At 44.0% G+C, this 23,544-nt stretch overlaps 2 protein-coding genes across 2 annotated transcripts; one reads left to right on the top strand and one right to left on the bottom strand.

Moving 5' to 3' along the window:
- Window positions 1-4,044: 4,044 nt before the first annotated feature.
- LOC136509283 (WEB family protein At5g55860-like) lies at window positions 4,045-8,966 on the top strand. The gene is made up of 3 exons (XM_066504095.1): window positions 4,045-4,919; window positions 5,698-5,902; window positions 7,057-8,966. The coding sequence occupies exons 2-3, from the start codon at window positions 5,720-5,722 to the stop codon at window positions 8,827-8,829; spliced, it is 1,956 nt and encodes a 651-aa protein (XP_066360192.1). The 5' UTR covers window positions 4,045-4,919; window positions 5,698-5,719; the 3' UTR covers window positions 8,830-8,966.
- A 206-nt stretch (window positions 8,967-9,172) lies between these two features.
- LOC136509284 (probable solanesyl-diphosphate synthase 3, chloroplastic) lies at window positions 9,173-13,701 on the bottom strand. Its single transcript, XM_066504096.1, is given in 8 exon segments — window positions 9,173-10,190; window positions 10,276-10,403; window positions 10,872-10,975; window positions 11,090-11,217; window positions 13,057-13,187; window positions 13,282-13,535; window positions 13,537-13,623; window positions 13,625-13,701. Coding segments are annotated over 8 exon segments (1,458 nt in total). The 3' UTR covers window positions 9,173-9,641.
- Between the last annotated feature and the right edge of the window lie 9,843 nt (window positions 13,702-23,544).

The following is a 23,544-nucleotide window of genomic DNA, read 5'->3' on the forward strand; positions in this document are numbered from 1 at the left end:
CATCACGAAATTTGCTAGACTGAGAAGATAAAGCAATTGACTTAGAACCATGCTTCCTAGCAAGAACATCTAATTCATGAGTTTTTAATTTAGAATAAAGCACATCTAATGTAAGTGTACTCATGATAGTTGATTCTTGAATAGAGGTTACTTTCATCTCCCAAACAGACATGTCTAAAGCACCAAGTAATTGTCTAGCATTAGCAGCATCAGTGTATGTAACTCCAATAGCACGTAAATTGCTAAGAATTTTATTAAAACGTGCAAAGAAATCATCAATAGATTCACTAGGTTTCATCTCAAAGCGCATATAGTCTTTCTTATACATATCCTGACGTACCTCGTTTATAGTGTTTGAACCTTCATGGTAGTCACATAAAGACTTCCATACCTCATATGCAGATTTGTGATGAAACACATGATCAAAGTCGCTCCTTCCTAGACCTTGGATGATCAAGTTCCTTGCCTTACTATTGTTCTCCACAGCAGCTCGATTAGTGTCGTTGATTACATCAGGCACAGCAAAAGGAGTAATAACCTTCTCCCAAATCAGCGAGCCTTGCGCCTGAATGTATGCTTCCATCTTCGCATTCCAGAACTGAAAATCAACACCATCGAAAACACACCGTTTTGTGGAATACCTATCCATTGCTAATAATTCTAATCACCGGTTAAGATAAATTAGAAAACAAACTAGCTCCGATACCACTTGTAAGATCGAAGCCCTCTAATATAGCTATCAGAGGGGGGTGAATGATAGCACAAACCGCAGCGGAAAATATTTTCACCCAAAAACAGATTCTGTATGCTCCACTAAATCATGTGTAAATTCTAGACAGTCACTCCTAAAATTGTGAACTTTTACCAAAAAAAACTTGTGAAATTACGAAGCTAACCCAACTAGAATCACGTCAATCGGAGGTCTAGAACTCGAGATATAAATAAAACAAGTAGACAACGTCGGATGGTGTCGCGAATTAGCCAAACCCTAATTTTGAGATTAAACAAAAACTAATTAGGTCTAACCAACCAAACTTATCAGATCACTAACATGAAACCCTAGCACAATTTTGGATAGATCAAAACAAGTCTAATCATGATGAGTAAGAAATCAATCTAGATCCAAAACCGTAAACATGAACGTACAAGCAAAGCAATGAGCGGAGAGGAGAACGAGATTACCAACACATCAACTTACTCAACTTGATCTTTATTCCATCAAAGATGTGTTCAAGAGATGCTTACATAAGCATCCATACAAAATCTCCACAAGATCCCAAAACCCTAGATGAGTCTAGGAAAGACAGAAAAAGGCGCAGCCTTCTCGCCTGTCGTTCTGCCGTCTCCCGCGCACCCAACCTCAACGCGTCGGTCTTCTTTTATTGGCCGGCTCCAACTCCTACAGTCGGGCCTGCATCCTTTCTATTCTTGTGCTGCACCTCTGCAGTCGTTCCTTTCCTGTCCCACCTGACCAAATCCTGGTCAAAAACGAAAGGCCACCAGCACATATCTCGTGCATACTTGCATGCAAAGCCAAACCAAGTCCGACTGGACTTACATCGAACCAGCACCCACATGCATCCACATCCAACGCACGCATGCCATGGTGCACACCACCTGCTGTGCCTCCGTACATAGTTCCAACATAGCTATGAACTCGCATAACTCACATCACCAAGCCTGCCTTGGCTCGTGTCTCCTCCGCACGTCTAGACGGCCCGCACACCATGAGCGATGACATGATGTACATCCGGTGGCTACACCACCGAGTCCCATCCAAACCGCTGGTAATCACGGTTAGACCAACACATATCTGTCGATGCCGAGACACATGCTTGTGCATCGACAAGTCCTCACGTGCACTGTTCTATAGCCCGAATGTCTCGCGTGACATCCTTGACCAATAGGACCTCAGTTCTTCCCTAAACTTAGTTCCAGTCCATCACCGACCATGTTCCGCCTCAAGCAACACCTACACATGAACAAACACGCAACCACGTATGAGCACAAGTCCACGACTTGACTCAAGATCAGTCCATGCAACACCACTCGCACCAGTGTGTTACATCCAAACCAAAACCATCCACACTACCACGAGTGTATCATCACCCTATGTCAATTATGCTAATCACTTTGCAATGTCAATTTCAATATAAACCAATGTTTCATCACACATGATCTCACAGGATCATCTCCAGGTGATTAAAGGGAACCCCAAGAAGCTGAAGTGACTATGATGTATAAGGGTTAGGAGATCAGAAGGCATGTTGTCTACCTAGATCTGTAGGAGTGTACATGTAGGGAGTGGTAGGTCAGTGGCAAGCCTTGCCCACATGCCCTTGCTGTAATCACCATTGAAAGGCAGCTAGACATGAAAAAGTATGTCAATAGGTACTACTCAGTGAAGAAGTTATAGGCAGCTTATGCAGGTGTGATACCCAGCATAACTGACAAGCAACAATGACCTATAGTTGACAAGGGCTTCAAAGTGTTTCCACCAGTGGCCAAGAAAAAGACAGGACCTAGGAGACAAAGGAAGAATAGGATTCTTAGCTGTTTGGAGAGGACAGGGAAAGCAACAAGGCAAGTGACATGTAAGAGTTATGGTGAGCTTGGCCATAGAGCCACCAGTTGGAGGTGTCCACTAACAGACATCAAAAAAAGGTATGTTTCTTTTGCAATTTCATCAGTTATTGTTACACTAATCTATCTAAGTTACTAACACATCATGTATAGGAAGAGGACCAAGAAGACAACCACTAAGTCTGGAAGGAAGAAGCAGAAACCTAGTGAGGATGAACTAGCAAAGGAGGGAGAGGAAACATCAGCTCCCACCACTAAGACAGCAACAACAAAGACTACAAGAAGAAGAAGAAAACTGCTGACAAAGAAACAACTAAAGAGAGAGAGGTAGCAACAAAGGAACCTGTAAGGACACCAAGGACCAGAGCAGTAGCAGCAAGGGAGGCAGCAGCTAAGCAAGCACATGAAGGAGTTGCAAGCCAAGTTGTGCAAGGATCAATAGTGTAGGTGGATCAAGCACCAGGCAGCAAAAGGTTTGTTGCTTCCATTTACATCAATTAGCCACTAATGTACTGTGAGATGCACAAGCAACTAACTAGTTATTCACTTGTAGCAGGCTGGACTTGGATGAACTAGTGCCACTAGAGTTAGTACCAGTAGATGAAGCTACAACAGTGCAACCAGCCAAAAAATAACCTTAAGGAAAGAAGGCAACACCAACAAAGGCTGGCAACTAAGGCATAACCACTGTTTGAATGGCTGTTCATTTGTATGTATTTTAGAGACAGAAACTCCTATGACCAATTATGTATGGCTGTCATGGACATGTTATGTACGGGATGGACCAGTTATGTATGGCTGTCATAGCCAGTATGGACCTGTTATGTATGGAATAGTTGTGTATGGCAACTGCTGAACCTAATAATGGATTAGCTTGGTATGCAAATTTCTGTCAATTTCATCATCTTGTTGGTTGTCATGGAATTTTTTGCTATTGTTATGACAAAAGAACCATTTGATGCAACATACGATAGGCAACAATATTTAGCATACATTTTCCATTGCATTAACATGTTCAGTATATATTTTTCTACTACTGAGAACAACCATTCACTTGAACACATACATTACGGCAACAATGCATACAACAAATAACACTAAAATCAACATCTTAAGCAAAGAAATCAGGGCATCGATCTTGGCTTTCATGCCGTTCTTCCCAGCACACTTTGACTTCTACTTCTTCTTCACCAAATCCCCAAGCTTCTTCTACTTCTTCTGCACCCAGGCCAACTTCAAGATCAATGACAACAAACTTCAACTCCACCAGCTTCTTCAAGTACGTTTTTTGGAATTCATAGAACCTACATCTACCAGCTGCCCCGGGCAATTCAAGTACGTTTTTTGGAATTCATAGAACCTACATCTACCAGCAAAATGCCCAATAGTTAGGGTTCTTCAACCAAACCCAAAACCAAAACCAAAACCAAGAAAAATTCAAAATGGATCGAGAAAAATTCAAAATGGATCAAGGAAAACCCTTACCCCGGGCAATTTCTGGGACACTTAAGAACACGCGCCCCTGGTTGCCGTTCTCCGTTGTCCTCACTATCAGCTCGATTACCCTCTCTCTTGCATGTGGGACACACAATCAGCGAGAGCCCAGTCTACTTTCTGGTGTCTTCCTCCTCGATAGCCCACGACGCCATGCTCCTTGACGAAGCGGGCTCTGTCCTCCGAGCCTAGGGTGCATGGGGGACGAGGATCAACTGAGGAAATAGGGTTTACGGGAGTGCGGGCAGTACCTAGTATGGTCGTCCTGCGCACCAGGAAGGGGAAGGAGACTCGATGCCGCCGCCGCATCCGCCACAGCCGCCGTCGCCGTTGCTAGGAGTGGGGAAGAAGGGGGAGTGGACTGGGTTTGACTCGGGGCTAGGTCGGCTGGAGACAGAAGGAGGCGAGGGCAGCGTGGTCATTTCGCGTGCCAAGTTAGGGCTCTCAGGCTCCCTGCCACGCTGGCATACCCATTTGACGTGCCACCTCAGCAAAAATAATAAAAACATAGAAGGATTACTATTTATGATATCAAATACCTAGAGATGCCTACAAATACGACAAACTCAGGAGTGCCGTCCGTAATAATGGAAAAAAAAAGTTAAAAATTCCCACCACAATTCCTCCTCCAGCTGCCCGAAACCTTTTGCATCCCCTCCACCACCACCGCCCCCTCCTCTCCACCCCGACGAACACGGCACCACGAGCCAGCCCCGCACCCCACCCAGATTTAACCTATCTCTCCCACCGCGGCTGCATTCCTCTTCCCCCACCCATCTGTAGGCGCTCCGGTCGTCCCGTCACCCCCTGGCCCTGCGTGTTGATTTCTTCGTTTGTGCTTGGTAAGAACGCCCTAAATTGCTGATTTTCCTCCTATTTCGGTTTGAAGAACCGTCCCTTTGCTCTGAGGCCTAGAATCGGAATGTTTGTCTATGCTTTGACGCTCCGATCCGTCTGGTTTCGTTGTGGATTTGTTCGCCGCGTGGTGGGGCTATTGCAAATGGAAAGCTTGTTTTCTTTTGAGGGTGGTTCAGCTGAACACCCCCTGCCACCACAATACGTACACCGCTGAGAGCGAGAGAGAGGTCATTGTTGTTGCCATAATATTGGATCAGAATGTCATGGGTGAAGCTCTACGCTGGTGGAATGTTTAAGCCCTAGATGATTGGCGAGCTTGATGAGCCATACGAGATGATCAAACCATAGTTTTGATAGACAAAGGTAGCTTCTTGTATCTTGTTTCTAGCATCCATGGGGGGGGGGGGGGGGGGGGGGGGGGGTGAAGAGCAGGAAGATTGGGAGCAGGCGTGTTCTTTTTTGTGCTGCATAGAATCCAGGATTCAATGGTTTTCATCAAGGATTTGAATGTCACTAACCTGTCATATTGGCGACAACCAATTCCTGGTATTTATGTCTGGAATAATCAAATATGCGATTTTGAAAGGTCGAGAAACCATATATTATATTTTTTCTTCATGAGTCATGACAGACTGGGGCTGCCTAGTAATTTCTTCACTCCATTTTTATCATGTTCGACTTCATTATTGACTTATTACTTCACACTCCAATGACTTCTCTATCATCATCTTTGTTTTAACTCAATTTATTTTCCTATTGCAGCTTGCATAAATTATTTAAATAAATGAAGGCAAATATGGGCACAAAAGCTCGTCCACCATCTGCTGATGCAGAAAAAGGAGAGATTGGCGAAATAGATACAAGGGCTCCTTTTGAATCTGTTAAAGCTGCAGTGACTTTATTTGGTGAAGTCCGGTTTTCATCTGACAAATCAGCTGCAAGAAAGCCCAAGGCTCCTCAAGCAGAGGTAATCAAACATTTTTCTTTATCAAAGTTGTCCCCCCCCCCCCCCCACCCCCCCCCCCTACTACCTTAAGATAGATAGGACTAGAATACATAAAAAAACTAGATAGGACTAGAATACGTAAGAAACTATGTGCCCTGATATTCTCTCTTTTGTTTGCTACAGTCGATTTGGCAGACTTAAAAATTCCACATTTGTGTTTTTTTAACCTTTTGGAAGCTTTCTAGAAAATCTGCAGAATCAAACACCCTCACCTGGGTTGGACAATGGCAGCTGTACGCGTGTCCATGTAATACTGGGGGCAGTAGTCCTCAAATCTAAATTGGCCTTTACCATCTTATTTTTTTTACATACATGTGATAATAAAGAGGCTTTTTTTTTAACAGACAAAATATTAATTTACAGTTTGTAGAACAGTAGAAGTCTTATGACCAAATAACACTGCCTTGCATCTCAGTAGTTTTGCAACACACTTTTTACTCATTGTTTATATTATTTGTTTAATTTATATAAATGGGAGTGTTGCATGGTCTGAACAATAGTTGGATTCTTGGAACCATTACTTTGCAATCACTAGTTCAATTGAGAAAAAAATGCTTTTAGATCAAGCTGGTTTAGTAATTTGTTTCGTAGGTTCAGAATAGACAGTATGATGGAAAGGAATATCAATTAGAAATAGTTTGAAGAAGTGTTATGCATACAGATAATTAACATTCCTTGAACAGAGAAGAATAAATGCCACATTACCCAGTGCTAGATTGTTGTCCAATTGGAGGATTACAATTTTCCAGCGAACCTCACTATCCTCCACCACAGTAGCTGATCTGGAACCTGCTGTTACAACTCAACTATTTTGCCTTCTGCCAATTACAACCCAAGGACCAACTCAACTGTCTTTGAAGTTGCCCTTTTAAGCTTATAGACGGATAGCCTAACATGTTTTCTCTTACATCTAAATCTCTGTGTTTAGGGAACATATTTAATGACTTAATTGCTCCTCTATGGTTTGCTCCTTGAGTTTGTACCTATAATGATACATTGACATAGATCACCTGTCATATCAACTTTAAGACTATCCATGCACCTTGAACGATTACGTGCCTATTTCTCGATATATTCTTCTGATGCTTTGCAATTTTTGGAATTATGTTTACCAGAGGGTTTTAGCCAAGGAGACAGAGCTGCACTTGGCCCAGAAAGAGTTGAATAAATACAAGGAACAACTGAGTAATGCCGAGACAACGAGAGTACAGGCTCTCTCTGAGCTAGAGAAAGCTAAAAAAACTGTTGAGGAGCTAGCGACCAAGTTGGATGTGATTAACAAGTCGAAACAGTTGGCCATTCAGGCAACAGAGGATGCAAAGACTCGAACCAAGCAGCTTGAAGGTGGCAACACAAATGAAGGTCTAGGAACAGATGGTCCTCTGAAGCAGGAACTGGAAAGTGCAAGGGAGCAGTATGCTGTCGCTTTGGCAGACCTTGATGCAGCAAAACAGGAGCTTAGAAAGCTCAAGAAGGATTTTGAAACATCTTTGGATATGAGGTTGTCTGCTGCCCAGCAGGAAGAGGAATCACTGCATACAACTGAAGCTAACAAAGAAAAAGCTAACCAACTTCGTAGTGAGATCGCCGAAATTCAAGAATCGCTTATGCATGTTAAGGCAGCTACGGTGCAAGCACACGAAGAAGAGGCACAAATCCTTGCTGAGAAGGATGTTGCTAGGACCACGTATAAACAAGCTTTGGAAGAAACACAGAAGAAATTGTCGTCTTTGAGGAATGATTTTGACCCTGCTGCTTATGATAGTCTGAAAGAAAAACTAGAACAAACCAATTCTGAGATTGCATCTATGCAAAAAAAGATAGAAGATGCTCGGGCTCGGGATTTGGAGTCTGTTGCTGTTGTCAGCACAGAGTTGGATGATGCTAAGGAAATGTTGCAAAAAGTAGCAGAGGAGGAAAGTTCTCTTCAAAGTTTGGTGGAATCACTGAAAGTGGAATTGGAAGCTGTAAAACAGGAGCACAATCAGCTCAAAGAGAAGGATACAGAAACTGAATCCATTGTTGGAGATTTACATGTCAAGCTTCAGAAATGTAAATCTGAGCTGGAAGCTGCTGTGGCTGCTGAATCAAAAGCTACGTCAGCCTCTGATGACCTGATGCTGGCCCTTCAGCAACTGTCCTCAGAGTCAAAGAATGCCCTGCAAGAAGCTGAGATGATGCAGAAGAGTGCAGCAGAGCTAAGAGAGGAAGCCGAAAAAGCTCGGGTTGAACTAGCAGAAGCCGAACAAAAGTTGCAACTGGCTTTAAAGGAAGCAGAAGAGGCTAAAGCTGCTGAAGCAAGGGCCCTTGATCAGATCAAGCAACTCTCTGACAGAGCAAGTGCTGCTAGAGCCTCAACTTCAGAGTCTGGAGCAAATATCACAATTTCAAAAGAGGAGTTTGAATCTCTAAGCCGAAAGGTTGAGGAGTCAGAGAAGTTGAGTGAGATGAAAGTTGCTGCTGCTATGGCTCAAGTGGAAGCCATCAGAGCCAGTGAGAACGAGGCAATCAAGAAACTAGAAGCTGCCCGCAAGGAAATGGAGGAAATGGAATTGGCAACAGAAGAGGCCCTAAAGAGGGCAGAGATGGCTGAGGCAGCCAAAAAGGCTGTAGAAGGTGAGCTTAAGAGATGGCGCGAGAAGGAGCAGAAGAAAACTGCAGAGGCTCAGCCTTCGGCAGGGGCAGAAGAACTTGGAAGTGCATCTCCCCCTGTACCTCAGACTTCTGCTGGGAAAGCTTCTGAGAAGAACGACGGGCATCAAAGGAACAGCAGAACGCTACTTAGGAGGAGCTTCATGCTGCCAAACATGACGAGCATGTTCCATAAGAAGAAAAGCCATCCTGGCAGCAGTTCTCCCTCGTACCTTCCTGGGGAAAAATCTGTGTAATCTATCCGAAGCTCTTCTTTACGAATTGAAATTTACCAAACTCAAACGCATGCTTTGACGCTATAATCTGTATAAATCCGTGTACTTGCGCCTTGCAGTAAATTTCTGACATAATTTTAAATTTGCTTGTACCCCTATTTTTCGGCACTACTTCCGGATGAGTGCATTGCACCTCTGTGATCCACTGTTATACTTCAGCAACAGTATTTTAGTCCTGTTCTTGCAAGCTTCCAGAATAGTGGAAGCAACATGCTTGCTGCGAACTGCATTCATGAACTATGATCTCAACATGGCACAATTATGCATGTGTTCGCTGGAGAGGTCCCTTGTTTATGTTGAAGTATGTTCCAATCACTCCATCAGCCAACATGTTTATAGAAAAATACACCCCAGTGATCTAGAGTACATAACTCTTATACGAGTGTCAGCCTGTTAGGTTCCCATACAAGTATAGCACTTAATTTGTTGCGCAAATTGCAAAATAAAAGAATGCTAGGTTACAGTAAGCTCCTTATATTTACAAGAGCTGCAAAAGTAGAATACTCAGATGTAGGCTCGACGCGTACGAGTATGCGGCTAGGTCCTTGCTTTCTGATGATCCTGCATAAATCATCTCATATAATCAACAAGATAACTCTGGCCTGCTTCACAGGAATTCCCCAGAATATGTATGAAATAGAACAATTTCTCCTAGTAGTTTCTTTGAAACCGTATCTTCCGAGAAGGGGCTGAAAGATGGGTTTTGGAGCTACACCAATCCCATACTGGAGGCATGTATCTAGTGGACTGGTACAGGAATCAACTGAATCCATCTATTCAATCCTTTCAAGGTTATATTTTACCATACTCTCAAGGGTACTTCTGAAATCACTTCTCGGAAGGCACTGCAGGTTTTGGATAGCCAAGTCACCCTTCTCTCTCGCAAGCTCATGTGCCCTCCTTATTCCACCGCTCCTGTGAACAAGCTCTATCGCAGCAACTAACGAATCAGTCTCACTGAACTCGGAATCGATGATCTCTCTTAGCTCTGGTTCATCTTGCAAAGCAAAGATGACTGGAGCCGTCAGGTTTCCCTTCGCCAAGTCACTTCCTGCTGGTTTGCCAAGTTGTTCAGCTGATTGGGTAAAGTCCAGGATGTCATCAACTACCTGGAAGGACAGCCCAAGATTCCTACCATATTCATACATTTGTTCACAAATAGTGGTGCTGACGCCACTGAATATGGCGGCTGACCTTGTGCTTGCTGCGATCAGAGATGCAGTTTTGTAGTAGCTCTTGAGAAGGTAATCATCAAGAGTGATGTCACAGTCAAAAAGAGTGGATGCTTGTTTTATCTCACCACTTGCGAAGTCCTTGATGACCTGTTAGAGCAAAGTATCATTTCTGTTAAGAAAATCAAGTACTGTCTTAAACAGGAAATGAAGCATTGCTCAAGTCCTTGATCACCTGACTGATCAGCTTTATAACTTCAATGTTTTCTAGGTTTGCAAGAAACCAAGAAGATTGTGCAAACATAAAATCACCAGCAAGTACAGCCACCCGTGTACCATATAGCTGATGAATAGTTTCCTTTCCTGAAAAACAGTCAGCTACATATTAGGCTATATTGGTCAACTGAATAATGAGCCCTTCTATTCTGATGAGCATGATAGTGTAACACTGAAAATAAATATTAGGCTGCCAATGTGGTGGTGAGGCTGTTTGTTCTCTTGTCCACCTAGGTTCACGACCTAGGGCTGACTGCAGTTCATGTTGATGCAAAGATTCCTTGCTAATTTTCAAACAAAAGGTAAATGATAACATGAAGACTGCAACTTTGTATGATGATTTCTGTCTGATTAAAATCATGTGTGAGAAAAATATAGTAACAGTATAGCTCCCAAAAGAAATAATGATTCCCCAGTTAATCCATGCCTCTAACATTGGAAGTATTTGGATGAAAAGAATCAGTAGAGGCAAATGCATCTATAAAATGAAAAGAAAAGAAATAACAGTTTTATTCACAATATTTCTGATTTATTTGAAAACAACATATCATCTACCTCTTCGCATCCCACTATCATCTATGACATCATCATGTATTAAACTTGCGGTGTGAATCATCTCTATAATCTCTGCCAATCGTTGGTGTTCTGTAGTTAGCTCCCTGTATTCCAAAAATATATTTTTTTATGTAAGTATTCCAAAAATATAGTCTCAGACAATAATTTCAAAACATTCCCTTCAAAATGGTAATGTTGAAATAACAAAGAGAACTTACGACAAACCAGCTAACTCAGCAGTTGCTCTCGACACCAGAAAAACTAATGCTGGTCTTAATCTCTTTCCACCGGCACCAAAAATTTGTTCAGCGGCAGAAACCAGAACAGGATTTTCTGCACCAACAAGCTATTGAAGTTATGTTAGCTGTTATTGTGGTAGGTACGCACAATTTTACAAGGTCTTACCTTATACAGATAGCAACTCAGTGCAAGAAGTTAGGATGAAAAAATGTCAACAAGAACCAGCTAAAGCCATCTGTCCACTCTAACCACCCAACATCATCAAAATATGGAGCCAATGCACGAAGAAATATAGGACAGTTTAAAAAGGGATGCACCATTAAGCTAAGCAGCTCTCACGGTCTCATTAGTCATTTAGATTATGGACTCCCATGCACTGTAAAGTAAAGTCCTGGACAATAAGTGCAGAATGGTGCAAAGCACACATTGTATACATCCTTTTGGATAACAAGTGCAAATGGTGCAAAGCACACTTGCCAAAACTAAGGCAATCTAGGATGAAGCAACTAGTAATAGAATGGAAGTCTACACTGGTTTGTAAAGTGATTTGTGGGCAAAAACATGGTCACATACTTGCATACCAATTTAATGAATTACGAGCACTAACCAATATTATCAAAGTGAGTACTTCATAACAGGCCCCAATTTAACTATCAGCCTTTTAACAACGCACTTAAACAGAAAGAGACTACTTAGTTTTCTTCAAAAGGATGGTGGAGGCTTTATTAGAAGAAGAGAATGGGCCCAGATTATAAGGGAAACTGGGTAAAAAAAACATATAACTAGGGATACAAACCCCGAACAACTTGGATACTAAACCACACAACTAGGTGGTACACAAGCCATCGCCGCACAACCTTTGGTCCTCTGACTGTACAACTAGGCGTACACAACTACGGTCAAAAGACCAAAACAACTAGGCCAGGAATCCAGTTGCCCGACAACACAACTCGCCTAGGAGAGCATCACAGGACGGGATTTGGCCCTAGGCAAGAGGGGTGACCGCCTAGGATCCATGCCACTGAGGGGCTCATGTGTTCGTATGTCCTGCATATGAGCCAATGTACACATAAGCCAGGATTTGAAGGCCCAAAGACCAAAACACAATAGTCAGCCTGGGATGGGAAAAGTCATGGAGTCACGTGGAGGAGTCAGCCTCTTCCCGCAACTCTGAACATGCTCGTACTCGTTGGTTCTTTGGGTGATCGTGGCTTCGCGCTTCGCCTGGATGAACCGCTAATGGCGCCACAGTGGTCAGGCGGTCAATGCCCCTGCAACTTCAAGAAATCAAGGTACATGTGTCGATGGATTGGATTGGACTGTCTAGGCCATCGGCTATGCCTTTACATGATTTCTGAATTCCAATAATCCAATTCGATTTTATCTGACTTAAGTCATATTGTCTGTTCCTGCTGCTTGTTATTATCATTAGTAAGTCCCTCAATCCATATCCATTGCTTGTTAAATATTTGTTTAGCATGTTAGAAAGTTAGCCTGTTACTGTTAGGGTTCTAAATTAGTAATTCTAAGTACTTATTACTTTCATATTTTTGGTGTTAGAATGTTGCCTAACAAGCATTTGTCAGGTTCGAAGAAAAGGGAAAAAGACAAATAACTGAAGCATTGTTGTCTTATTTAAGGTAATCATAATAGTTATTTTATTGTTCTTTTAGTTTTTTCTGTTTAGTGTCAACTTTGTCTTTTGTATAAACTAAATATATGTTGCAAGTTAACTATTACTAATACTATGTTAGTATATTTTATTTATCATATTACAGATGAAAAAACTATCTAGCGTAAGGGCTCATAGTGTCATGTTGGTACAAGGGTCATCAAAAGTCAAAACTGCTGCTATCACAGGAGTACGTCTCTTTCCGAAGCATTTCGGAGTAAACAGAGCAAAAAGTTGCGGCAGTTTTAGAAGGCGAGAGAGCAAAACGCTCACCGATTTTAGATTGTTGTTTAGTTTCAGCAAATCGTCCGAAACAACCTCCAAAAGCGAGGACACCGAAGTACGGTCGGGGACGGTAGTCGCATTAGGAATGGTCGCCGCCGGTACGTCGATCGCAGCAAGACCTGCACAGATGTGTAGCCAGACTCAGCACGAATCCAACGCTAGTAGTGCAAACGACGCAGCATAGTTTAGCAACAGAAGTCAACAAAGGCGGACCTGGCTGGCTTGGTGAGACCACGAAGCAAACACCTGGCGTGCGCCTCTTCGATGCCGCCCTGCAGGCCCAGCTGTGCCGGAGCCGAACGTTCTGCGCGCGCGCGCCGCGCTGGAAGCACCCGAGGCGGAGCTGCTGCGGCAGCGGAGGCGAGTGCGACTGGGACGCGGCCATGGCGGTGGCGGTAGCGCGGCGGGAGAGGTGGGAGGAAGAGGCGAGGGAGGACGACGGCGCCGCCATGCTCATGCTCCTCGGGTGGCGGTGGTGGCAGCGTGCGCTGCCCCAGCGTCTTGCAGTTTTTGTGAGCTTGCGGTGACACGCGACGCGGGTGGCGAAGGCGGGAGTGGGGCCCGTGCCTTGCTACGTGGGCGAGTTGGCGGCCGCGGCTTTCTATCGTCCGCTCGCGCCTTATCGCCGCCCATGGCCAGGCCATGGGATAGGGGCAGCCTGGGCCGTGGATTCGGCCACGTCGGCGCTGTAAGCTGGCGGACTGGCGGTGCAAAGGCTGCTTGGGTGGACGGCCAGGTACCCCACGATATACGAGTTTGAAACTGCACGCCAACAGCGGACATTTCTATTTCCGGCTGCAGGAAAGGGCAAAGTGGACGCCGTAGAATCCCACGAGATTGTTCCCTTTTGAGAAATGTTATAGATCAAAAAAATGTCAGAAAGAGTGTTAAGTGGGTTTCTAAGTGATTTGGTTTTGGGATCTACAGTTGTCTCTTGGGTGGAGCTTTTGTGGGTTCAACGAAGACTCCATCTTTGATGTTTGGTTTGGAAGACATGGGTGGAGTGATTTTGTTAAAGGTGGGAGCAGTAGAGTAAGGTGGCTTCTCACTCTTTTGGACCACTACACTCACCTATCTTGTCATAGAGTTTGTCACCCTAACCCTCAACAACAAAGCCTACACCCGCTTCACACCAACTTTTGAACTGGTGGATCATCATCCCCAGTTGGGGCTCCCCACATGACACCTAGCTTAAGATGGTTCGAAGGTATGTTTTTCTTCCTCGTACTTCACCTTGACAGTTGTTGGTATAGACAGTTGTTGGTATTTCTTATGCTCAAGTAGAGAATTTCACAAGCACACAGAATATACCGTTGTAGCATTTCATCTAGGAGTATTTTAAGGTATCATTATTTACTTTATCCCAAGAAAAAGCAGTAGCTAGAAATGATAATAAATGAGAGATTTTAATATTTACCACAACTTAGCATCAAATAGTGTAGAGGGATAATCAAATAGTGATGGGAAGGATTGATGAAACAAGTTCAAGCTAACTCCAGGATAACTTAGTAAGGTATAACTAGGTAGGAGGACAACGAGAGAGTATAAGGTTCCTATGATTCAAACTCTACTTCTAAGGATATATCTTAATCACACAATTGCAATACAAAGACGGAGTCCACACAACAAATATACTAGATGGTAGGTGAGACAATAGGAGACAACTCCTACCCGAAGCAGGTACCTTGTTATGGGAGCCTTACCTTTTAAAAACTTGCCTAAGAACACATGGATGAAAGCCTAGTTTGGTTTTGGATAATTGATGAAATCTATTGGACTAACCCTATCTTTGGATTTTAGATATGTTAGTCCAAGTCCAAGTGATGGAGCTAGATGGCACTCATGGTGATAGAGGTGGACTAAGAGATGGTGAATCAAGTGCTCCAACTTGGAAAAGAAGAAAGAGACAAAAATGGGCTCAACGTAAATGTTATACAATAGGGACCATTTTATTTTGCCGGTCAAGACACTGTAGAGAGTGTGACCGGGTTTAAGATAGATAGTCGTACTATTGTTGGTATATTTTAGACGCACACAGATAAATCTGCAAGAGCACGAATACCGCTGTAACTTTCACCTGAAAGTATTCTAAGTATCGTATACACAGGAAAACGTGTGAGATTAACTACAGTCTAACTTAATTAGGGGTAGCAACAAGGCTAAGGATAAACAGGAGCGTAGAGAGGACTACTAAGGTTCTCTAGTTCTGACTTGGGTAAGCTATGTCTTCTATTGTTCAACTGGGGACATTACTAAGAAAAAACACCAGCAGAGAATGCTATCCGTAGTAACCGGGTCCTAATCGGACTACAAACGGGAGGTGGACTACGAAGGACTCAACGAAGCTATATAGTCACCCTCGCTATCTACCACCGGTCCCGAATGCAGGGTGCATCCATGAGTAATGAAGTCTAAGCACAATGCTTACACTACCAATTACTACTTTAACCTATGGCCAATAGATTAAAGCACTCAAAGGAGTCGCAAACCTAAAGAACAATATAAACAAAATGCTTACTTGAATCAAAAGTTGATTACTAGAGATGCAAGCTCAAGTAGAACTTGATTCTACCAAGGTACAAGCCGTAGAGAGAACACGGATAGGCCGGCACTTCCTTCAAACTCTTCTCTCACTCTCTATCTCACTATTTCTATTTACAAGACTAGATTCTATAGAGGACTAATCTTCTCTTGATAGCTGTCTCTGGTCCTAATGAGGAGGATATGAATTAGGGTTTTAGGATGGCTTCAGGGAGGGCGGTAGGGGCTACTATATATAGGGGGAGCCATCAATTCTGAGCCCTCAGATCAAACCGACTTAAAGCAACGGTGTAGATACAGTCTCAAAGGCAGTGGGAACCCGATGTACGAAGCGGAGGCTGACAGGTGGACCTCATAGGATGGCCGACCTACATGTGGGGTCGGCCGCCCTATGTCTGTGATAGGTGGGCCCCTCCCTCTGGTGAAAGCTTCTAGACTCCGTCTTGAGTTGTTTTTCGTAAGTTTCACGAGTCGAATCTCCTTCTAATATCGGTTTGCTTGGTTGGAGTGTATGATGGTGGTCCCAGGGGCTGTTTTCTGGATAAATCCCCCTGCATTCACATATTTACCAAAGCTCATATAATTCATTAGTTAAAAACCCTATTCCTATATTTGGTGATAGAATTAAGTATATATGCAGGTTATATTGACGGTTTATAATTGATGTTCATGACCGTCAACAACTATGAAGAAGGAAAATCATGGTAAAAGTAGTTATCAAGTGTCACTAGGTGATGTCATTTCACGCATATCCATTAATTAGGACCTAGGGTGTGCTAACTTGACCCTTGAAAATACTTTGGAGATGTTAACACATGTGCACAAGTGTTGGGACACATTGGTGTTAGCACATGGAAGCAAGGGTGGAAGAAAAGAAGTGAAATGAGGTGTCTTAGAGGCGTCAGACCCTGGTTGGTAGGCAATCGGACCATGGCATCTTGGTCTGGTCACTAACCCTAAGTGAGGCTGCTCTGATCGTGAGCACTGGACCCAGACTCAGGCAGGGCGTCAGCCCATGAGCTCTAAGTCTGGTGCCTAAGCCTAGGTGGGGAGTACTATGTGCAGAAGCGTCGGACTCAGGCCGGTGGTGCGTTGGACCATGGCATCTGAGTCTAGTCAGTCCACAAATATTATCAACGAGACAGAGAGCGACCAAAACATGTTGGACCCAGTGGTGATTGGTCTGGAGGGTATGGTCAGACCGGGTCTGGAGCCTTTTGGGGCTCCCTAGACCTCTCTAGATAGCACCAGATCCTAGCAGCGCATGGTCTACCCAAGCACTATGTGCGTCCGGAGCATGCGCGTAGAGAGCCATTGGAGAGCCAACGGTCGAGTGGATACGTGGTGGCATTAGGTTCAAAGCGGAGAGGCGTCAAGACCCATGTGGCTTGGTCTGGAGCTCCCAGAGCCTAGGTCCAGAGCTCGGTCCGACGGCCCTTCATGGGCATAACGGCTAGTTGAGCCTTAGGGGCTCTATAAATAGATGTTGGCCGACTTGGGCTCACTCTCTTGGGCATTTTGATCATTGATACATCCCTTTGAGCTGAGCCAAACTTCTCCCACTCATCTCCTTGCTTGATTGTGCATTAAGTGAGTTGGGAGTGATCCAAAGTGCATTTGCTTGAGTGATTGTATCTAGTGGCACTTAAGGATCATTCTTGCTATGTTTTTCTTATTACTCTTGGTGGTTACCATCACCTAGACGGATTGGAGCAGCGGAGGAGTGTTGGCACGCATTGGTGATTGTTCTTGGCCACACCGATTGTGATTGTGAGGGGTTCTTGGGCTTATTCCCCGACGGAGCGCCAAAAGCCACTCTAGTGGAATACTCATGACTTGTGTACCCTCATCTTGAGTTGGTTCTTACGGCGCCTTTGTGTAAGGCTTGGCTTGTGTATGCCAATTAGGGCGTGAACTACCAAGTGAGTGAGTCATCACAACGAGGACATAAGTTGCTAACAAGCAACCAAACCTCAGGATAAATCTTGTGTCAATTGTCTCATTGGTTTTCATATTGGACACTTGCCCGGTTCGGTATATCCCTCTACTCTTCTTGTATTTACATTTGTTCATTTACTTGAGTAGTAGTAGCTCTTGTTTAGCTTGCTAGTTGAGTAGCTAATTAATTACTTTGGTTGTATCAAGTTGTTGCTAGCTCACTAGACTAGAAGTAGTGACAAAGCTCTCGACTACATAGAGATCAATTAACTAGTATATTGGTAGGTGGCTTGCAACACATATTAGAGCTAGAGCAAAACTTGCTTATCGCCATTTAGTTGTCTAACCGGTTGCTCTAGTGTTTTGTAGAAATTTTAATTAGGCTATTCACCCTCCTCTAGCCATTTAGGACCTTTCAATGGTGGAATACGAAGACTAGACAAGGTTGTCACCACTTGCTAGCTACCAAAAACAATCCGTGTGACAAGTGGCAACCAAAGGCAATATCGAGTATAAGCGCCACGATTACACCTTCTCTTACTACTCTAATTGTGTACACACAAACAGAGCACCAAATGAAAGGTGATGGTCCGTATACAAGTGTGGGTCCTGGATCATCAATCTAGTAGTAACAATTATATGCTAAGACTAACCACAATAACAATATAACTAGTATAATGTTGCACAAAGTAAATGCTAAGTAAAGTAGAGGAAGAATAATATATTAAATAAAGTAAAAATCTTACAAAAAGGGAAAGGTACAAGAGGTATACTAGACTAGAAGACCAACTTTGGGAACTTGAGCAAAGCTCAACTCTACTTCTAACTCCCACACTAGACTATCCTACTATAAAGATAAAGTGGGGGCTAATATAAGCTTGAGAGCTTCCTTTGCTTCTTCCTTGCTTTCATGAATGCAGAGGAGGGGTACCCCTTCTATTTATGCTACTCCAAATGGGCCCATGGATCCATGTGACATCTATTCTTTGCCATTGGATGAAACTAACTTAGATTGGAGGGCTAGGATGCACCAAAGGTGTGCTTCTTTGCATGTCTTCATACTTGAAGGCAGTGAAGGTAGGTGGGCCCACCAGAGTGGTCGACCGACCATAGGGGGGTCGGCCGACCCACTCTTTGCCATGTGGCACCTTCCCCTCTTGGCTTGATGTAGAGTGGGTATGCATGTTCCTAAGTGAATTGGCACGTCGGTTTGCTTGATTGTGGGCCCATCAATCATTATACTTTAATTATGAGCCATTGAGAAGAAGCACGAGTTTGATCCAAGGGTGGAGGATCACTTTGCAATGCTTCACATGGATCATGGCAAGCTTAAGAGGCTGGTGGGCCCATAGGGGTTGTCGACCGACCCCCTATGGTGGCCCCACCAGCTCATTTCTCTCCATTTCATATGGTTCTACATAGAAAAACTCAAAGTACATGTGGAACTTGTTATTTGATAAAATATGCTTACCTTCCTTTTATTCTAAGGATGTTGACGTTTTAAGTATGTGAAAGTATGACATCTTCACCGTCAACAGCAACACGACACGCCTCTACTTCCTGAATCGAGCTTTGGCAAAGCGCACACTCAACAGAACAACTATTGTAGCTAACTTTCTCAAGAACTATGATCCTAGAAGTTTCCTCAGCTAGCTTCAGACTACAAAGCAGGACAAGACTTGCAACCACCGAAGAGACTCAGCCTAGACTTAACCTCATCAAGCTCATCTATCAAACTGGCATATTTGGATTGCAGGCTAGCTAGGTTTGACATGTGAACCGCATAGCTATTGCACTCTGTCTCATCTAACATGACTGGAGCCCTAGCAACCTCAAGATCATTAAGAGTAGTCTCTAGCCTAGCCTTAAAGTTGTTCCTCTCACAGACAGCACGCTACAACAAACGATCCTGACTACGTAAGGTGTCGTTCAAGGTGTCTAGCTCTACCACAAGCTCAACGGCGAAATGTGGTACCTTGGAGTCAGAGTCATTGTCATCACCACCCACCATCTCATCACCAAGTGCCATGAAGCAGAATTTATCCTTGGTGATGTCGGCGAGGAAGCAGAGTTCATTCAGCTTGTCCTAGAGCTTCTTCTTGGACTTATCGTCACTCGAGGAAGAGGAGTCATTGTCGCTGGAGTTGAGCTCAAGGTCATTGAGGGAGGTGAGGAAGGTGCACTATTGAGCCTTGGCATTCTTGATGTACTTCTTCTTGAGCACCTCCTTGCTCATCTTCCTCCCTTAGGACTTGTGCTTGTCGGAGGCGTAGTCATGCTTGTCCGTGCCGGAGTCTAACTTGCCCTTGATCTTGGGGTCGTTGGCGATGAAGTGGTCGGGGTCCCCACACAACAGCCCTGCTTTTATCCACCATGTTGTTGGTTCTTGCGGTTGTCGTGGAGTCCACATTTTCAAAATGTTTTTCAAATTTTTTTCACTTGGTTCTTACCACGTCACTAAGTCTAATGCACATGCATTGTTAGTCCTCATCTAATGGCACCATATAACCATAATCACATTAAAACTTCCCTTTTTACATTACAATTATAACCCGATCATGTACTCTATTGCACCTTGGTCATTCAAAAGCAAAGCCCTATTCATATACATTGTCATTAGGGTTTGCTTTCCATCTCCTCCTCATAAGGTTGCTCAAACATGTGGGTAATAGAATTGTGGTACATGCCTTTGGGGTGACAACTTATGCTCTTTGTGTCAACCTCTTCTATCTAGTCCATGTGCTCATGCTCCCTCCGTGACTTAATGTTGTACATGCATATCCCAAAGATAGAGCAAATGACCTTTATAGCCATGAAACCAAAGCCCTTGTGTGGATGTTTTATAGGGTTTGACTGTGAATTTATAGTCATACGTATAACTTTAGGTAGCTAGCACTCAAAGACTTGCTCTCTCTATCATTTTTAATTGTAGTCATGCGTATAACTTTAGATAGCTAGCACACAAAGACTTACTCTCTCTATCCTTTTTAAGTGACGCTACGGTATTCATGCTAGTTTGACTAGATTTATAGAAAATATTAGTAATATTTATATCTCTAAATAAGTTTTTTTTTCTAAAAATAGATTGAAAGGATAAAGATGCCCAAGAGGGGGGTGAATTGGGCTAGTTCTAAATTTTCTTGCAATAATTAAATCCTACGGTTAGCCCAATTAACCCCTTGTGCCTAGAAAAGTGTTTCTATTAAACTAACGCACAATGGACTTGCAACCTATGTTCCAAACTTACTCTAGCATGACAATTCTATGAATGTAAAGACAAGTATTGAATTGCTCAAAGTAAATGCTCAAAGTAAATAGAGAGAGAGGAACGCGGTGATGTTTTGCCAAGGTATCGGAGAGTCACCACTCCCCACTAGTCCTCGTTGGAGCACCCACGCAAGGGTGTAGCTCCCCCTTGATCCGCGCAAGGATCACGTGCTCTCTATGGGTTGATTCTTTGACACTCTATCGCGGCGAATCACCCAAAACCGCTCACAACTTGAGTTGGGTCACCCACAAGCTCCGTCGGGTGATCACCAAGCTCCCAATCACCACCAAGCCGTCTAGGTGATGGTGATCACCAAGAGTAACAAGCACGAACTCTCACTTGACCACACGAAGCCTAATGAGAAGATGGATGCACACTTTGCTACTCTTGATTCACTAATGAGGCTACTCTCTTGGATTCTCAAATCTTAATCACCTCACTAGGACCTTGCTCTTCTTGGCACTCACAAACGTATTTCTCAGCTGTTGGAATGAGCAAAAGTCACTCGACACACGAGTGGAGCTTCTATTTATAAGGCAGCCTAAAAACGAACCATTATGAGCTTCTGCGGGGTGATCGGAGCTCCGGTCATGTTGACTGGATGCTCCGGTCAGTTCAACCCGCATTACAGTGATAATGTGTTGATCGACGCTGGTAGGGTCCGATCACCACTGACCGAACGCGTCCAATCGCATTAAACCCTTACTGGAACCTTACTATACTCGATCAGACGCTGAACCCTTAGGGTCCGGTCAGTACTGACCGAACGCGTCCGGTTGCAGATTCCCTTCTCTAGAACCTTACTAGAGTCGACCGGACGCTGCCTCTCAGCATCCGGTCGCACCTGAACACAGTTTGCTTGATCAAATGAACTGACCAGACCCTACGGCCAGCGTCCGGTCGCACCAGAGCTAGCAGTCCGGTTAGCATTTGACCCTCCATTCACTTCCAACTCTCGATCATATGTGAATGAAGTTTGCTCCAAAGGATCTTAGGCATATTGAGGAGCTACCTAGTGCTAGTTTTAACAAGTGTGCACCACACCTAACTCACTAGACTCATCTAGGTCAAGCTACCCATTCATACCCCCCTTAATAGTACAGGCCAAAGGAAAAACAAAGTCCTAAACTACTCTAAGTGTCACTCCAACTCCAATCGACACTTAGAACTAGTCATCCTTAACCTTGTCATCCATCCTTTGAAAACCAAAACGATTTCCATCGTAGGGGCATGACAACCTTGATTGCCCAATTGATCTCCATTACCATGACCTAACTTAATTGCATCTGCAAAACACACGTTAGTCATAGTAATCTTGTATTGTCATTAATCACCGAAACCCAACTAGGGGCCTAGATGCTTTCAATCTCCCTCTTTTTGGTGATTGATGACAATACCATCTCGAGTATGAAAAAGGGTGAGGTTTTTGACGAGCTTGGTTCATATAAGCTTTTGTCGATAAGAACAAAAGAGTTAGGCAAGCTTATATGACCCAAGCCAACACAATGTACTCAAAAGATATGAAATAAGCATGAGTACAAGTAATAAAGCTCATTTGCATCGGAGTATAAATGCTGGAAGCAAAGGCAAATGAGCATTGCACAAGTGATATGACATAAAGGAATTCAAAGTAAAGAGCACACATGTCATAAATCACAATCACGTAGATATCACTATCACATAGATATAATAATATGCATGAAAGTAACACACGAATGCATAATAGTAATAGTGTATCACACAAATAACACTCCAAATGTATATAATAAGCTAATACTAGATAACTAGCTCCCCCTAAATGTCGCTCCCCTTGAGTCTACATACTCGAACCCTCTCCCCCTTTGGCGTCAAACACCAAAACCTAAGGGTCGGTCGGTGGAGCTGCAGCGGACGAGCCAGGCGCTGAAGTACGTGGAGCAAGATGAAACTGGGTGCCATCATCATCTGACCCTAAGCTCTATACTGACTGGCCCTCTATGGCTAGAAGCATCGCTAAAGCGGTCTGGGTCTAAGCTGGGGCAGGTGCTGCCTGTGAAGCTGCTAGAATATCTATCATAGGATCTGAAGAGGCGACAGACGAAGGAAGCCTCTGAGTAGTCATGGCAATAGGGGCTGCTGTAGAAGGACCGGCGGTATGCATATGAGGCGGTGTAGGCATGCCGGTCAACTCGCTGAAGGATGCTCCAAGACTCCTAGAGACTGATGTGTCAGGCACAAATAGCGAGGAGGACTGATCCAGTGAGAAGCCCGTATGATATGGTGTGAACTACGGGACTAACACTGGCGAGGACAACAACTAGGACACCTAAACTGTGGGAGAAGCAAACGGAGCTGGAGGCTGTCCCTGACTCTGAAGCCCACTAGGGCTGTACTGCTAGAGTCGTCGTAGTGGTGGCAGACTGAGCAAGCTGGGGCGAAAGCTATGGCTATGGGGGCCCCAAGTGCTGTTACTACATGCTGCATAAATCCCATAAGTTGCTGCTGCATGAGTAACTGCTGCTGATGCATCTGCTGCTGATGCTACTGGAGAATCTGCTGCTGCCGCTGAAACTCATCCTGACGAGCCTAAAACTGTGCGAAGTTGGCAGCGGTCTCTTGTGCCTGTCGTGCCTGATCCTGCTGCATCCGCTCAAGAATGGCAATCAAAGCGGGGTCCATCTGTGGTGCAGGTGGAGCTGAGCTAGAATTGTTGGCCTCTGCATCATGTTTGCATGGAGGCATCTAAGGAA

Source organism: Miscanthus floridulus, chromosome 15 (assembly GCF_019320115.1).
Source record: "Miscanthus floridulus cultivar M001 chromosome 15, ASM1932011v1, whole genome shotgun sequence".
NCBI classification, from domain to species: domain Eukaryota; kingdom Viridiplantae; phylum Streptophyta; class Magnoliopsida; order Poales; family Poaceae; genus Miscanthus; species Miscanthus floridulus.

Coding starts and splice junctions, on each gene's coding strand:
- LOC136509283 (XM_066504095.1), top strand. CDS start 5,720: ATGAAGGCAAATATGGGCACAAAAGCTCGTCCACCATCTGCTGATGCA. Junction 5,903..7,056: donor CCAAGGCTCCTCAAGCAGAG/GTAATCAAACAT, acceptor TATGTTTACCAG/AGGGTTTTAGCCAAGGAGAC.